Source organism: Zootoca vivipara, chromosome Z1, assembly GCF_965207765.1.
Source record: "Zootoca vivipara chromosome Z1, rZooViv2.hap1.1, whole genome shotgun sequence".
Taxonomy (NCBI): domain Eukaryota; kingdom Metazoa; phylum Chordata; class Lepidosauria; order Squamata; family Lacertidae; genus Zootoca; species Zootoca vivipara.
Window position 1 is genome coordinate 24,606,327 of NC_142583.1, and position 17,811 is coordinate 24,624,137.

At 42.6% G+C, this 17,811-nt stretch overlaps 1 protein-coding gene and 1 long non-coding RNA gene across 3 annotated transcripts; one reads left to right on the plus strand and one right to left on the minus strand.

Annotated features, from left to right (window-relative positions):
* Positions 1–567: 567 nt before the first annotated feature.
* On the minus strand, positions 568–5,034 carry SLC25A4 (solute carrier family 25 member 4). Its single transcript, XM_035113016.3, has 4 exons — positions 4,777–5,034; positions 3,024–3,510; positions 1,658–1,798; positions 568–1,069 (listed from the first exon to the last, which is right to left on the minus strand). The coding sequence occupies exons 1-4, from the start codon at positions 4,885–4,887 to the stop codon at positions 912–914; spliced, it is 897 nt and encodes a 298-aa protein (XP_034968907.1). The 5' UTR covers positions 4,888–5,034; the 3' UTR covers positions 568–911.
* Positions 5,035–5,179: 145 nt separating this feature from the next.
* On the plus strand, positions 5,180–16,610 carry LOC148687307 (uncharacterized). 2 transcript variants are annotated; one of them, XR_015947881.1, is made up of 3 exons: positions 5,180–5,418; positions 12,430–12,532; positions 15,543–16,610. It is a non-coding gene; the product is annotated as an uncharacterized LOC148687307 (long non-coding RNA). The 2 variants fall into 2 exon arrangements; XR_015947880.1 differs by lacking the exon at positions 12,430–12,532 and having other exon boundaries at positions 5,193–5,418.
* The last annotated feature ends 1,201 nt before the right edge of the window (positions 16,611–17,811 follow it).

Here is a 17,811-nt window from a genome sequence, read left to right on the forward strand (position 1 = left end):
CTACTGGGATTCTCATATTCTTGCCTGCCCTCATTTGAGCCTGTCTGGTTTTCTTGTGAGAACAGGTCCGTTCTAGCTATACAGGTACGACAACACCTGCCCACACTTAATCTTCGTCCACAAACTTCCAACAAGTGCCAAGGGAGGACAGAAGCTAAAACTAAAACCTTTTAAAAAAATGTATATATGCTATCTTCACCAATATATCTTCACCAATGATTAAGCACAAGAGATAAAACTTGCATAATTCATGTTACACAATTTTAAGCAGCAAAAAAGTGATTGCCAGATTTTAATCCAGAGAAATTACAGACAGAAATCCATTGAAATCGTACTTCACTTTCTGTAGTTTGTTTACTTAAAGGACTTGGGCTTCAACCCTATATGACTGTACTTCCCATGACACATTTTTGGCAGTGTTTGACATACACAGGTCAGAACCATTCACATGGTTGTAGTTTTGTGGGTGGCACAGATGCAAGGTAACACACCCATTTTTTTCCACAGTCTTTGAAGCTACCTTTACCAAGTATGTGCCATGATGCAGGAAAAGAAAATTGGCAGAGCTTTGATTTAAATAGTATTTATTGAAGTCACATTTCTAGTTATCTGAATACTGTGTAACTAGCCGCCTTCAGGAAACGCACTTAAATATAGGAATATATTAATGGATCTTTGTCAAATATATTTATATATACAGGTGCCTCTTTCGTTTCTCCATACAAAAGAGTTTGGCTGTGATCTAATGAACAAACCATTGATCTATCTTACAATGCTGCAACCAGGTCTCTGAATTGGATTTAACCCACGAAAGCCATCTCTATTTCCCTAGGAAATATTTTGTTGCCCGTTAAACCACATGTAGGTACCTTACAAAAGAGAACTTTCATTTGAATCAAGCCATTTGAGTCTTAGACGTATTTCTTGATCTCATCATACAAGACCAATACAAAAGCACCGCCCATGCCTCTCAACACATTGGACCAGGCGCCTTTGAAGAAAGCCTTGCCCCCTTCATCTTTAGCTATCTTCTTCCAGCAGTCGATTGTGCCTCTGTACATGATATCAGCTGTGGAAGACAAACATGGACAGGTAAAACATAGTTACATTACCTGGAGAAAAAGACCATCACAATACTGCCTTAATTCCCCACCCTCCCAAGACCTGGAATGCAGTTCTCTGCTCTTTACTTGCTTCAGAAGGAGGACAGTGAAACTATAATTTCACCAGCAGCAGCACAAAAAAAACACATTCAAATGTGTCACCACATTCTGAAAGTGAAAGAACATTCCTCCCTTTGATTTGCATACATGCATACTAAAACTCAGTACTATGAAACAGGACAAATATAGATAAATATAACTTGCCCAAAGACTGCAGAACAGAAATGGCACTGTACTATTAATGCACTTTACTACAAAATGTAAACATACACCAAACAGAAAAGCTGCAATATAAAATCAAATGGCATTGTTCAAGGAAACTGCGTCAATAATAATAACAATTACAGTCAATTGCATCTGTGTCTCTGTTTCAATCTGACCTCTTAAGAAGGAAAAGTACTTGGTTTTTAAGGCTTCTACCTTCCCTTGAGAATTTAAAATGGAGGAAATTTTTTTTTTTGCAACATTACAAAAATGTAGGGTTATTTTCTTACCTCCTTTCCTGCCAGACTGCATCATCATCCTACGTCGGACAGTGTCAAAGGGGTAAGACACCAGCCCAGCTACTGCAGTAACGGTCTGTGCTATCATCCAGCTTACCATGATATGTACATTCTTTGGATCAGGCATCATACCTACCATTGGGAGTAGATTACCCAATGACAGGAGAAGGAAGAGGAAGAGAGAGGGGGGAGGGTGTTATCAGTACCACTTTATCAATTCTATCTCAAGCAAGACCAATCATGCCAGTTAAGTTTTGTTTTACACCCAATCAATCCAAGTCACATGATAGAGATTCCTGCATTGCAGGGGGTTGGACTAGATGACCCTTGGGTCCCTTCCAACTCTTAAGATTCTATTATTCTAGACATCGGCAGCTGCAGCAGAATTCCAAGGCAAGTCATTTTGCATGCTACTTTGGGAAGACGTACATATACACAGATGCTGTTGTGTTTTCAGTGCCTGGAATGTATAGATGGAACAAACAGCAAGTGCATTCATACAATCCTTAGTTACAGGAAAGTTTGGGGTTGTCAACCAAACAGTTAAGCCACCCTCAGATATACGTAGACACTGAGTAGTCCACTCAATTAACATCCTAGCCTTCCTCCAACAAGCTCAGGTGGCAAACATGGGGCTATCTCACTTTATCCTAACAGCCCCATGAATTTAGGCCACTCCCAAAGTCTCACTCGGTACTTAAGCCCACATATTCACAGTTCAAATCCAGCACTTGAACTATTACACTACAATGGCACTTTTAGGGAATTGCTTCTACTGCCAGAGCTCAACAACTGATTGGGAACCTAAAGAAAGGTATTTTTTTTACTAGATGGGAATATTTAGCTTCATGTCTAGAATATCTATATGTACTGACCTCTTGGCCAGTTGGGCAAAGATTAAGAGATGCTTTGTTGAAGGAGACTAAGAAGCTTGTATGATGAGAGTCACAACAAGGGTAGGATAGGTATCTGAGTAATGGGGCATGGGAAGGGCTGCCTGATTTCCTATGCTGGCAATTAAAAGAACCTTACTAATCAGTGCATACTTATGAAGTTAGCTCATAACTACATATAAGACAAATTTTACCCATTATAAATCTTTGAAAATACTTGGATGAGGAGGTGGACATTTAAAAACTGTTCTGTTTTCTTTCTAAGAGAAGGGAGAAAGATAAAGCACATTCCAAACCTGTCCTGGTAATTAAAAATACTTACCAACCTACAGAATCAAGAAGAACCCTATTTTGGGAAAATGTTTAAATATTTCACATTCTACATTCAGGGAAAACACTATAACTCACAGAATCTAGGCTGTGTTTTGCTACTCTACGAACCTCAAGCGGCTTCCCTTTCTTACCCTTAGCTGTATCATAGACGCCAAAATACGCTGCTCTGTAGATGATGATGCCCTGGACTGAAACATTGAATCCCTGGTAGAGACCCTTCAGGCCATCAGATTTGTAGATTTTGGCAATACAGTTGCCCAGCCCAGAGAACTGCCTCTCGCTTGCCCCTTTGCCCACATCAGCAGCTAGCCTGGTCCTGGCAAAATCCAGCGGGTAAACGAAGCAGAGAGAAGTTGCTCCTGCAGCACCCCCAGAGGCCAAGTTTCCAGCAAAGTAACGCCAGAACTGCTTGTGCCTGTCCACACCCCCAAGGAAGATCTGCTTGTACTTGTCCTTGAAGGCAAAGTTGAGGGCCTGGGTGGGGAAGTACCGGATGACATTGGCCAAGTTGCCTCTCCAGAAGGAAATGATGCCCTGCTCTTTGGGGATCCGTACTACACAGTCCATGATCCCCTTGTACTGCTTATCAGCTGTGATCTGTTGGCTGGCATGCTGGACCTGTTAAAGGAAGAAAAGGGATGGGAAGAAAGAGAGATGGAGGTGGGAAGGAGGGAAGGAAGGAAGGAAGGAAGGAAGGAAGGAAGGAAGGAAGGAAGGAAGGAAGGAAGGAAAATCATTGTGCCACATTATACACAACCTCTAAATTGGAAGAAATAGCCATTCCTATCTTTGCACCTGCAGCTTTATGTTTGATTACTGTTTGGTGCCAAAGCTGACCATCTGCTTGAGATTAGCATCACTTGCTACAACACCAGGGCATAACAGCTGCACATAAGGTGTAACTATAATAACTTACTTGAGCATTAGAAATGGAAAGTGGAAGAACTGTAATTGCTCCTCCTTCCAATCGAACAATCCCCACCCCCCACACATATGAAGTTCTTGATAGGCTATGGGCTAGCTTGATTTTCTCTAATATGCAACACTTTCTTTTTTAAAAAACTATGGTGATTTGGTAGCATATGCAATATTAAAGGCTACATATGTAAGAAGTCATTCTTCCATTTATATGGCCCTCCCAAGAGCTCATGTCCTTCAGTTGACCTCCAGTTAGCTATCAAGCCACTGATCCTAGTAGAAAATAGCACTTTCCCCCCAGCTTAGTTCCTTGATACATATATGGTACAAAACACCATACATACATATATGGTACAAAACACCGTTCCTTTTACAATAGTTTTTTAGTGTCTTTTTTTTAACAAGTCATTGGACTTAATGGCCATCTGCCATGTACGTGCAAGCACACACTGAAAAGAAAAGAATAAAGCACCCAAGATTTCAAGGCATTTCCCCCAATGCTCAACACACTTGCAGATCTGTGCTATAAACAGAGCAAGGAAAAAAGAGCTGCGCTGGTCTTGTGCAATCAGAACTGCACAACTGGAGTTTCCATATTTAGTCACTTCAAGCTCGAGCCCATCTGACAGTAGAATTCCTGCTCCACTCCTGAGTCACAGGAAGATCCTTTCCTTAGAGATACAGCCGAGCAACAGCTCTTGAGGGCAGCAAACCTAAGGCATTGCCATCACCAAACCATCACTACTTCTAACAAAGGGCGTATGAAGTTCTAAGCATATATATATATATACTATATATTTACTAGACAACTTGTTGCCCTTGTCAACCTGGAAAGAATGCCCCTGCCATTTACTTTTAGGTCCACAGAAGATGCAACCTTTCCAGGAACTGGTGCAGGTTGACTTTTTGGGCAGCTTATTTTGTGCATGTGCAAGCACACCAAATTATGAACTCCAACCTCCTTACCTGTAGCAGCAGTTTCACTCTTTCAATAGGTGCTACGGCAGTTTTGGAAATGGCAGCAGCAATCCCACCAGCCAAGAAGTCCTTAAGGAAACTGAGAGCTTGTTCAGACATGGTGGAGGCAAGTCAGAGTGACAAACCAACCGCCCCCTCCTCTTTTCTTATTTCTTATTATTTATATTCTTTTTTTGGTAATGGAGGAGCTGTCAACAGGCACCTCCCCACCCAGCTGCGCCCCCCAACCTAAAGCACCAAATGGACGGACCCTTACCCTTTTCCAACTATTTATAACTCCCCCCCTGGGTCTCGCGATAGCCTGAGGGGGCCGGCCGGGGGCCGTTCCGCGCGCACATTGGCTGGGACCCCCCCGTGAGGCGAGGGCACCGGGGCAAAGCCGCCATGCTGCTCTCCCCTGAAGGGGCAGCCCTGGCGAGGGGGACGTCTCGGCAAGGGCAAAGTAAAGTTATCTGCTGCTCCCTGTTGGAGAGCGCAATGTCACGACATGTGCTCGCGCTATTATTAATAGCACACGGGGCTGCCCTGGCGGTGGAGGGCGGGGGGGGGGCGAAACTGACACTCTGGACGGAAGAGTTAACCCTTCCACGGGGGCGACCGAAGTTCTGACGAGGAGAAGCGCAAGGAGAGGTACGAAATGGCGCGCGAGGCTGTGCGTGCTGTTACAACATGTGAAATAACATAAACCCGCCCTTCTTCCTCCAAAGAGCTCAGGAGGTGGGGTTCCGTTTTTTAGCCTGCACAGCAGCCTTATGAGGTAGGCTAGGGGAAGCTGAGATATACAGTGATTGACTGAAGATGTATATGCCCGAGGATGGATTCAGGATCTTCCCGGCCCATGTCCTTGCTACTGGGTCGCACTCGTTGCACCCAGTAGCAACGTATCTGAAGAAGTGTGCATGCACACGAAAGCTCATATAAATAACAAATAGTTGGTCTCTAAGGTGCTACTGGACAATATATACTGGACGATATATATATATATATATATATATATTTCTACTGCGTCAGACCAACACGGCTACCTATCTGAATCGTTGCACCCAAACATTATTTTCAGTTTGTAAACCCACCACACACTGCCTCGCATTTCTTTTTATTTATTTATTAAATTTTGGAAGTAGAACACAGACATGGCTAATAGCCAGATCAGATCAGGTTCTTTATTATGCACTCCCTAGACCTGAACAAGCTAGTAGCCACTGATAGCCCTGTCCTCCATTCATCTGCTTATATTTCCAATTTGGTATAATTAAGATTGTGTTTTCATACGCCCTTTGCTTTGTCTTTCTAATTCTCTATTGCCTACTCTGGCTGGCAGCAGCTCACCAGTGTCTGGGGTAGAGACCTGTCCCAGCTCATCTGCAGAGATCCTTTAACTGTCAACTTGTACCCTTGCCCATGAAAAGCAAGTGCTGTATGTTTTTGCCTTCATAATTTACTTATTGTGCATGGTGAACTCTGAAAAGTAATGAAGTGAGGAGTGTGCGCCCATATTTAAGATGCTGATCCTGGAATTAGAATATGAAGGGAGACCGATGAGTTTTCTTGCAAAGCGCAGAGCTGCAGCTTTAAAGTTCCACTGTGAGAGAGTCTTTCTCATGCCAGCAGTTTCTCTCCATTCATGGATGTAGTGAGGAGGAGTTAATGCTCTTTTCCTGGTAGTACCTTGAAAGGAGAACCACTGCTTGTGATCAGAAGGCAGGTGTCACCTTTTAGGTGGAAAGGAGGCTGGTGGGAGGCTCCAGGAGCATATGACTAGGAAATGGAAAGTTCGTAACCCAAAATATGAACTATAAGTACAGGAGGTGCTTGTATACAGTATATTCCGGTCACTGCCTGACATCATGGATCTTGTGGATGTAGGCTTATCAACCTGGGAATGCAGCTCATCTAGGAGAAGGAAAACTCTGACCCTAAACCACTGCTGCCTTGCAGAATATATTCAGGAGAGGAAAAGGCTAAGGAGTAAACCCTACACAAATCTGGAGTGGAGTTCCTAAGATGGTTGGATGCCACCTTGTACGCCTCCTTCCGGCAACTTCTGCAATGAAGCTGGTGCCAAACATATTGCTCTGCTTTCCTTTGGAACATATCAGCAAGGCTGATGTCATCTGGGCAGCCAGGACCTCTATGCATACTGCCCTGGCTTCCACCCTGGGGAGGTTCCTCCAGTGCTGCTAACGCAGTGGTTTGACTTCACCTCCCAGAGGGGCACTCCATTGTCTCTTGAGACAGACAGGTGGCAACAACTATAAAATATTCTTATACTGTGTATACAGCATACATTTAAAGTACAATCCTCTACACACACACACACACACACACACACACACACACACACACACCAAAAAAATCCTGGAAACTACCATCGTACCTTGGAAGTCGAATGGAATCCATTCCGGAAGTCCGTTCAACTTCCAAAATGTTCGGAAACCAAAGCTGCAGAAGCTCTGTTGGACTTTTGGGTTCCAAATAATGTTCACAAACCGGAGCACTCACTTCCGGGTTTGCGCCGTTCGGGAGCCAAGGCATTCGGGATCCACGGTATGACTATTTTGTTACGGGTGGTGGGAATTGTAGCTCTGTGAGGGGCAACTACAGTTCTCATGATTCTTTGGGAGGAAATGCATTTTAAATGTGTTTTAAATTTATGGTGAGTATGCCGCTTCAGATCCTTCTTTGCATTGTTTGCTGGACAGGGATTTTCACAAAAGAGGCTCAGGCTGTGTGCACACAACATTGTACAGTATTCTAGAATCAATGTTGACTACATTTTTTCTACACAGTCCACACAGAAGCCAATGCATATTTTTTGCCACTGAAAGTTTTTTAAAAAGCTCATTGCAGATTGGTTCTGCATTACTCCATGGTGTGTCCATTTGAAAATAGATGTAGGAGATTCTGGCAGTGGGTGGTATAAACAAGAAGCACAATCACCACTTCCTTCTCTTTTCACCTGCGGCATGTGCAGGGAGGAAAAAGCATGGAAACCAAAGTGTATCAAGTAAACACCTTTGTGGATGGCGCAAAAGAAAGGAATAGGAAAAGTTTAGACAGCACTGTTGTCAACTTGTGCTCTACTTGTGAACCGGTTTTCCACTTTAGCTTCCAGTGCAAAGTAGATAACATAGACACCACTGCTATGCAAAGTAGTGGTACAACTATAGAAAAAAATGGCCAAAGGAAGTTCTTCATGTTTAACAAAATTTCAGGCTACGTGTTGCTCTGATTTCCTATCTCTGCATTATAAAAGCCCTTTTCTTTATTGCATAGAGCTACTTTAAATATGTTGGGCATCTCTTACAGATCATCACAGCCAACTTTTCTGAAGAAGTGTGCATGCACATGAAAGCTCATACCAATGACAAACTTTGTTGGTCTCTAAGGTGCTACTGGGAAGAATTTTTTTATTTTGTTTCAACTTTTCATGCATGAGAGTTCTTGCACTTTAAGCAGTTGTACAAAAGTGGGAACAGTTTGTCATTCTAAGGTAGCCAAAGCTCTTCGATGCAATCTTTAAAGGTACAGGAGTCCTGCCATCCATTACGTTTTGTCACCCCATATCAATGCGGTTTCAGTGATGGGAAGGATATGGTTAATTAAAGGGAGTTTTGTTGTGAAGAGGTGACCTTATTTACCCGGGACTACTTCCCCTGAGTTGACCTGTAGATCTCTCAGCAAACAGGCTTATTTTAGCACTGGCCTTCTGAGGTCGGCTGACTTTTCACCTGAATAATAAGGTACAAAGCCAAAACTCAAGGACTTCTGCTGCTTGGACAGCAGACTGCTGTAGCAACTGGATTCTGTCTCTGTTCTAAGACAGGTGACCTGAAATAACCTTATAACATATTCACTGTAATATTATCCCTGCAGTGCATCTCCAGAGAGACTGATTTCAATCTTAGCCATGCTAAAATCACTATTATCTAACTTGGCTCTGGAAGATATGAATAAGGGGTTAAACAAAAAACAAAAAAAACTTCCACACAATTCCGTTTCAAAATGTACATTCATTCCTCAAAGACATTCACCTCCTATTTTGCACCTGCAGCTAAAAAGTTAATAGTTTCAGATTATGCTGGTATTTACCATCTCTTTTGATGTTCTAGCATTGGGACTGTGGCAGGAGTGAAGTTGTCCAAGTGTCTAAAACACCAAATTCACTTATTGTAACTGCTTTTATTTGGAAATAAGACCTACCAGTGTCAAAGTAAGGTTGCTTAACTGACAAGCAAAAGAAAGCCAACATGTTCTTTGATAGTTCTGTACCATTCATGATCACATCAAGAAATGTTCAGCTTTTCTTACTCCTGTAATGTCCTTAATTGCATCTAGTTGCCGTAGTCCCAATGCAATATATACAAGCACCAGAAGGTTAAAAAAGGTAAGGTAAAGGACCCCTGGAAGTTAAGTCCAGTCAAAGGCAACTATGGGGGTGCGGCGCTCATCTCACTTTCAGACCAAGGGCGCTGGCATTTGTCCACAGACAGCTTCCCAGGTCATGTGGCCAGCATGACTAAATCGCTACTGGTGTAACAGAACACTGTGACAGAAACCAGAGTGCATAGAAACACCATTTACCTTCCTGCCACCATGGTACCTATTTATCTACTTGCCCTGGCATGCTTTCAAACTGCCAGGTTGGCAGGAGCTGGGACAGAGCAACGGGAGCTTACCCTGTCGCAGGGATTTGAACTGCCAACCTTCCTACTAGCCCAAGAGGCTCAGTGCTTTAGAACACAGCGCCCAAGAGGCTCAGTGCTTTAGAACACAGCGCCACCCACATCCCAGAATCATCAGAAATGGCACCTGGAAGCTCTGAGCCACATACTCACTGGTTGCTTGCATAGCGAAGCAGTGACATGGCCCTTTTTCCTAACTCATATATGTAATATGCTCCAAGCAGACACATGATTGTGGTGGTGCTTGATTTGCTTAATTCTTCCCCACAGACGGAAGTGATAGTGTGGCAGTGGGGGTTGTATAGCAATGTAGACTACCTGCATCATATGTGATGGTTTGCAAGTGAGAGAAAAAGAAGCAGGAAAGGGATACAATGTGAAGGACACTGCTAAGCAGTGTCTGGATCATAATTTAATGCATTATGGATATTCTGCAAAAGGTGATGCTTCATGTGAACTGTTCATACATTGGAAAATTCATACAACCAATCTGACGCACTGAAATGCATTGCATAAGGGAATTTGTGCTGGTGTCCGTATTTAAAAATTAGCCATGCATGTGACTTCAGGAAAAGAGCCAAGATCCCGGGTGTCTATAACGTCACCTGCTCTGTGTCAAGCTGTCACACAGAATGGTGAGCATAAATAGAACAGAACTTCTGCATGTGATTTCTGAGCAGTAACCTTTTCCTTTTTCATTTCTCCCTTTCCACATTTCATCCAAAGGCTGCATAGGCTGCTGCTGAAGCAAATTAGCAACCTAGTGCCATTTTGTTTTCCTGTCTCTGTTGGTTACTTTTTAAGCAAGCCTACGATGAAGTCAAGCAGGTTGGGAATCAGTCAAATTACAAGCTGGCAAATAAACTAAACTATAATCTAGAAATTTCTAGCAAGCCTATAATGAAGTTGAGCTGGTTAAGAATAAATGAAAAGCTGGCTAAAACAATAAATAAATCACAAGGATCAAAAATCCAAATCTGAAAATTTATGTTGCATAAACAATGTGCATATGGGAACAAATTCACACGAAAATGCTGGTGAATTTTCATGAGGATTAAAAATATATATCAAAACTGACATGGAAATGTGTAGAACTTAATTTAAGAATGCAAATATTAGAATCTAAAATGGATATAGTCACCAATACCTGGGAGGGATGTGCCTACATTGTAGGATTTGTAGGAGCAGTAGGTATCCTAAATTACATTTCAACCGAGCTTTGCTACAGCTGAATATTTTTCTGCCACTAGATGGCAGAGTACCCATTGCTTAGATCTGATAAAGTGGGCTCTAGTACAAGAAGGTTTATGCCTCAAGCTCAGCGGAGGACGGACGTACATTTGGGGCCCCCTGAAGCTTGAACTGTTTTGGAGGCACTTTCATAACAAGCACCAAGATCTGGGTAGCCGCTGTTATCTTCTTCAGTGGGGTTTTTCCATGCCTGATTACCACAATTAAAACAAAAAAAAACTCCTGTGTCTCAGATTTTGCTTAAAATTGCTGTACCACGACCCTCTACCTTTACAACACCTGACTCCCAAACTTTGGGATTTTTGAAATACATACAACAAACAATCAATTTGAGTCATTTGACTCAAATTGGGTCTACTAGACTCCATTATTTTTAAGCCATATGGACTAAAGTAGCTTCTGGTGCCCCTCTGGGATTAGGGGCCCTTAAGCTTAAACTTCATTAGTCTCATAGTGGATCTGCCCGTTCAACATTTGGGCAGGTCCCACCCACCACCCAGATCACTACTGCCACTTCAGCCTTCTGACCCTTATTGCAATGGGTAGGTGTGGGGGTGCTAGTAGTGGCACATGGGTCTAAACCACTAAGCCTTTTGGGCTTGCCGATCAGAAGGTCAGCGGTTTGAATCCCTGCAACGGGGTGAGCTCCCGTTGCTCTATCCCAGCTCCTTCCAACTTGGCAGTTCAAAAGCACACCACAGTGCAAGTAGATAAATAGGTACTGCTGTGGTTGGAAGGGAAATGGAATTTCCGTGTGCTCTGGCTTCTTTCACGGTGTTCCGTTGTGCCAGAAGTGGTTTAGTCATGCTGGCCACATGACCCGGAAAGCTGTCTGTGGACAAACGCCAGCTCCCTTGGCCTGAAAGCGGAGATGAGCGCCGCAACTCCGTAGTCGCCTTTGACTGGATTTAACTGTCCAGGGGTCCTTTACCTAGTTAGGGTAGAGGGGATCAAAGAAGGGTGCGGGCAAAGGCTGGAATACTCAAATCATTGTGTCAATCGATTGCACTTATTGCAACGTATAATAAAAAGAATGCAAATTTTATTATTAATAATAGTCATCATAATCATCAATTGGCTACAGACTAAGTTACTTGTCCATGCGCTGCTCTGGCTTTGCCAGAAGCGGCCTAGTCATGCTGGCCACATGACCTGGAAAAACTGTCTACAGAAGCGCACAAATGCCGGCTCCCTCGGCCTGTAAAGCGAGAGGCCGTGACTGGACTTAACTGTCAGGGGTATCTTTACCTTTTACTTATGTCCCATTGATTTCAGTGAGAACTTACAGTGAGATTGTATATGTCTATTTAGAAGTAAGACCACTGAGTTCAATAGGATGTATGTATGGCCACGGCCCTGTATACCTGAAGGTCTCCACCGCCGTCATTCAGCCCAGACACTAAGGTCCAACTCTGAAGGCCTTCTGGTGGGCCCCTCACTGTGAGAAGTGAAGTTACAGGGAACCAGGCAGAGGGCTTTCTTGATAGTGGCGTCAACCCTGTGGAATGCCCTCCCATCAGATGTCAAGGAGATAAGTAACTATACAACCTTTAGAAGACATCTGAAGGCAGCCCTATATAGGGAAGTTTTAAAATGTTTAATTTCTATGTTTTTATATTTGTTGGAAGCCACCCTGAATGGCTGGGTTAACCCAGTCAGATGGGTGGGGTACAAATAAAACAATAACAATTATTATTATTATTAGGTGTGTGCCTAGCAGGAGTGGCTAATTCTCAAACCCCACCAAGTGTTTCTGGGTGGCTAATCCACAAACCTCTCCCAACAATTCTGTAGCATCTTTAAAAAAGGTAAGCCAATAAGGTGGTATATAAATACACCAGCAACATTGGTTTGTACAATTGTACAAACTTTAGAAATGGGTTTTATTGATTTTATAGTCTGTATATTTTTTATCTTGTTTTTTTTTTAATCTATGGGACCCCCAAGCCACTGCTTCTGCAATTTTGCATCAGTGCAATAATAGTGCATGGGTGGTGTCTACACATAATTTCACTTTATTAGTTGTTCTACAATGCTTCCCCAATGTTACTGTATTATTAGAGGGGCACTGTAGCACAACAAAAGTGAGGGAAAAAATAAAGTGGGTTATTTGTGTTACAACAACTTACATGATTTCTGCAGGAAGTTAAGAGACATGCACTGATTGTTCCATGCACTGGGACATGCACTGATTGTGGGATACGGGTGGCACTGTGGGTTAAACCACAGAGCCTTAGGGCTTGCCGCTCAGAAGGTCGGCGGTTCAAACCCCCGCGACGGGGTGAGCTTCCATTGCTCGGTCCCAGCTCCTGCCAACCTAGCAGTTCGAAATGACGTCAAAGTGCAAGTAGATAAATAGGTACCGCTACAGCAGGAAGGTAAACAGCGTTTCTGTGTGCCGCTCTGGTTCGCCAGAAGCGGCTTAGTAATGCTGGCCACATGACCTGGAAGCTGTATGCTGGCTCCCTCAGCCAATAATGCAAGATGAACGCTGCAACCCCAGAGTCGGTCACGACTGGACCTAATGGTCAGGGGTCCCTTTACCTTTACTGATTGGAAACGAAGCCGTATGCGCACCCTAAAACCTTTGCAAGCTGAAACAGCATTAAAAGCAGGATCATGTATAACTGCTCTGATACCATCATGATCACAAATCATTAATAAAATGGCCAACTGGAAAGGTCCTGCATCTTTTGTGTATTATCTCATTTCATTTCATCTCATTGGAAAACAGTTTGAGAGCTTCGGGCTTTGAAGCAGTTTAGAAATCTGTGATTTATTTATCAAATAAATAAGCATAGCCAATTCGTGGAAGCAGCACATACATGAAGCAACTGTTTATCTCCTCCTAACTGTTTAATAGACTTGATGGGGGGGGACAAACTGGGCAGATGTTGTAAACAAGGACAAACAAAAAATGAAGAAGTTCCTTCTACAAAATCCGTGACTTCACTTAAAAAAAAATGTTTTAAATGTCATGCATTTGAAGGGAAGTTGATTCTGGTTGTTGATTTATATGGAGCAGCAGGGAAAGGGGAATGGTGGGACCAAAATGACAAATCCACATTGCACAAGTAAACCCTTTCATTGGCTTGCCCGAAAGGAAGCCTGTCCTCCCCAGCTCTCCAGAAGTCAGCCCTGCCTTATCAGCTCTGCAAAATGGAGAATGAATGCCTTGTTCATTATTATCGCTGAAGTCATTCCTATTTATGCCGGTATTTCATGGATTATGTTTTTATGAAAACACTTTCTTGCCTGTGAATAAACACAGGCACTTTAAAAATATTTGTATGCAAAATGTATCGAAGGCCATTATGAAAATGCTTTGCAAAAAGGCAGTAAGAAGCTTTTTGCAACCTCGAAAAAAGAAAGAAAAAAGAAACCCTCTCACATTTTCTCTACATTTTCTTTCATGCTAAACAGTCCAAAGAAAAGGCCTTTTCAGAGTTAACTAGTTTCAGCGATACCAGTGTTTTAGTGTAATGAATATCTTTTCAAAGGGGACAATCACACATCGCTCAGTATGCTGGTATTTCTGTTTCTGTGCACCACCAATGGAGGGATTTCTGTGGCAGAATTTCTTTCTCAGAGAAAGCTGAAGCGATCAAAACCCTGATTAACCTCTGATATTCACGTGCTGCTCTTGATCTTGGGGACCAAAGCTGTAACAAAGAGTTAATGGCAGCCATATGCTTGGGGTATTGTAGGTTCCGCTGACCCAAATGTGAACTCCATGAGTGACTGCAGCGAACTCCTGTTTGTTCCAAGTTTGGCGTGCAGATTACTGATGAAGAGTTTGAGCTTCTACTTGACAGAATCCCCCTTGATGAAGATGGAAATGTCAAATATCCCCAGTTTATACCCATGTTTGATTCACAATTTACAGCCTCGACTTTTTGAATTTGTCATATGTCAATCAATTTCTGTTCGCCAGAGAAGCTTTGCAATAATCCACGAGAGCAGGTTCAGGCTATCTGGCCGTGTGTTAAAAGATCTGTTTGCATTTTATAGCATTTAATATTTTCAGGAAATGCAATTTGCCTCATTCAGTGACAGCTTGATTGGTGTTTAAGTACTGAACAAAGTTTGACATTCAGGGCATTTTCACACACAAGAGCTCAAGCGTTTTCACACTTGAGAGTTGAATCAACCTAGGCTTGAATTTGATCCTTACCATGGAGGCTACAAGGCACTTGCAATTTTTATTCCAACTTGTCATGCTTTGAAAATACTCACAGATGGCAGAAAGAATGTGAAAGTGGGTCAAATGTGGTAGTTCTTAGTCTTGTGTGAAAATGTTCTTGTTTGAACTGGGAATATGTTTGCAAGTGTGACAAATGAACAACTTTTTCAAAAGGTTTGTAAGACATACTTTTTAGTGAAGCTTTTTTTTATTGAAGATGTTTCTGTGTCTGACCGCATTAATCTGTGCTCCTAGTGTTGATTCTGTTATTAATGTTATTCATTTTAAACAGTTGGAAAAGCTGTGTGTGTATATATGCATAGGTAAAGGTGAAGGGATCCCTGACCATTAGGTCCAGTCGTGACCAACTCTGGGGTTGCGGCGCTCATCTTGCGTTATTGGCCAAGGGAGCCGGCGTACAGCTTCCAGGTCATGTGGCCAGCATGACAAAGCCGCTTCTGGCGAACCAGAGCAGCACACGGAAACGCCGTATATATACATAGATTAGAGCAAATTATGCTTTGAAACATGGTAAGATAGATATGTTTTCTGTGGTATTCTGGTTTATGATTTTATTTTTATGATTTGTGCTAAAACATTATGAGCAGGAAACTTCCCTTTTTATTTTTTTCCAGGGGCCAGAGAAGATGGTGAAAGTGTTGGCAGTGCACCTTCCTCCACAGTTATATGACCTCATTCCAATTTGGGTTTGTGGTGTCATGATGACCTAGCCAGTTCTGACTGAGCCACAGAGCATTCACATTCACAGCTTGATCCTCAATTATTTTATTTTATTAATGCATATCTCTTCTCATCAAGAGACTTTTTGAGGCTCTTTGCAGCTATAAACAGTAAACAATTGAAACAACACCACTGAAGCCTGATAAAATGAAAAAAGAAAGAGCAGAACATGAAAACCAAACGAGCGAAGATGCATAAGTGCCAACATTAAAAAGCAGCAACACCTTTAAAGTATTCGTATTACAGTCCCAGCAGAAAGCAACAAAAAAAAAGTCAAAAGCGCTGGCCAAAGAATCTTAGACCTGGAGTCTAAGATTGTAATCCTATATGCATTGATCTGGGACCAAGATCACATTGAACTCAGCAGGATTTACTTCTGGGTAGAAAGGTATAGGATGACACTGCTAAATTCAAAGGAGTAGCAATAAGCTATATAGGCCAAAGGAGGACATTCCAAAGATGGGTGCCACCACTTAGAAGGCCTGATCTCTGGTCCTCACTCTTCCACCTCAGTATGCAGGAGTATCTGTAAGAGGACTCTCCAGATAACTTTAAACTCCAGAAGGGGATCACTGGGATCGGAGTCTCAGAAAAAGAGAAGATGTTTGGGTGGAAGGAGAACTGATGCTGTAGTAGCAGCCAAGAGAGGCTACAAATTGGTTATGAACAGGTGCCCAAAAATGCAAACAATGGGTAGCTGTCCAGAAACATACGTACTGTCTGTAGCCTCCTGAAGTCCTTCATTTCATGTCAAAAAATGTTTGCTGGAGAATATTGGGTGCAGCACTACAGTGAACACCAGACTTGTCTAATTCCGGCTGTGTTATCTCTGAGAGAGAGAGAGAGAGAGAGAGAGAGAGAGAGAGAGAGAGAGAGAGAGAGAGAGAGAGAGAGAGAGAGGATTTACAAGTCAAATGATCTACTGTGCCTTTTGTCAGCCAATTAAAACATCTTCACTGGGACCTACAGAACTAACCTTTGTGTGGTCTTTGGTCTCGGATGGAAATGATCGCTTGACGCGTTTGGCAGTGTGAATTTTGAGACGGTACAAAATGTGTGTGGGAACTTAGGGGAGGAGGAAAAAAAGCCCATCTTAAAAAGAAGTAGGATCAGGGTGGTGATGGTGAGGGGGGGGGAGGAGGAGAAAGGTGACGTTAGAGATGCTGGTAAAAGTTAGTCGTGGTCAAGCTTGGGGCGAACAATAGCGCAGTGTTGTTATGGGCTGCTTTTACGACTTAGATATTCTTCCCATGTCAGTATAATCACTACTGGGAGGTAGCTCGATTAAGGATTACCATATCATTAATAGTATCTATGACTTTTGTTCAAAGGCTACTTGTGTAATGTTGCCTTGTGGATGAAGCTTCCTAATCCGCTGAGCTGCAGCTGTAGAGGAGGGCCTTCCTCAGAGGCGCCCACACTGACTTCCCTGTCCCTTGGATCAGTTCTCAAAAACAGACAGAAACAACAGTCAACTCAAAGCCAGAAAAAAGAAACATCCATTCTACATTTCCACATTCATCCGCAAGCTCCAATCCCTGCCAATGTCTCCCATTCATCTCTTCTCTAACATCCAGATCACCACTCGGATGGTGGCCAGATTAAAAGGGGAACAATGCAGTTTTAAATGTAAAGTTTGCATCTAATTTTTTTTTATCCTTTTGCATGAGAAAAAGCACATTTATTCTGTCTGTCTGTCTAATGCTCAGCCTCTCGTTCGTCAGCCTTTTCTTATTTTCTTTGGCAACGCAAGGCATGCTTTCTGCTGGGTGCCCAAGCTCGATGTGCTCCTACGCTGGGTTGGCTAGTCTATCGCTACACATAACTGCCTTGAAATTGGAAATGTGTATGTTCAGACAACACTCTTGGAGGCTAAAATGCTAAGTATTAACAGTTTTGCCTAGTAAACCATGGTTAGAAAACATCCTACTTTAACAACAACTATGATGCAAATATTGGGTGCAGATACATGGCCAGTAGAAGAAATTAGTGGGAAATAAATGTGGCAGGTGGGAATAAAACCATAAATAGTCTTAGGACAGAAAGTACTTCTATGTAGGCTTTATGACAATAATACACTTTAAAAAAATAACAAACAAACAGTGAAGTGCCTGTTGTCATCCGAGTCCAACATTTGGAAAAGGTAATGTCAGGTCTGTGAAT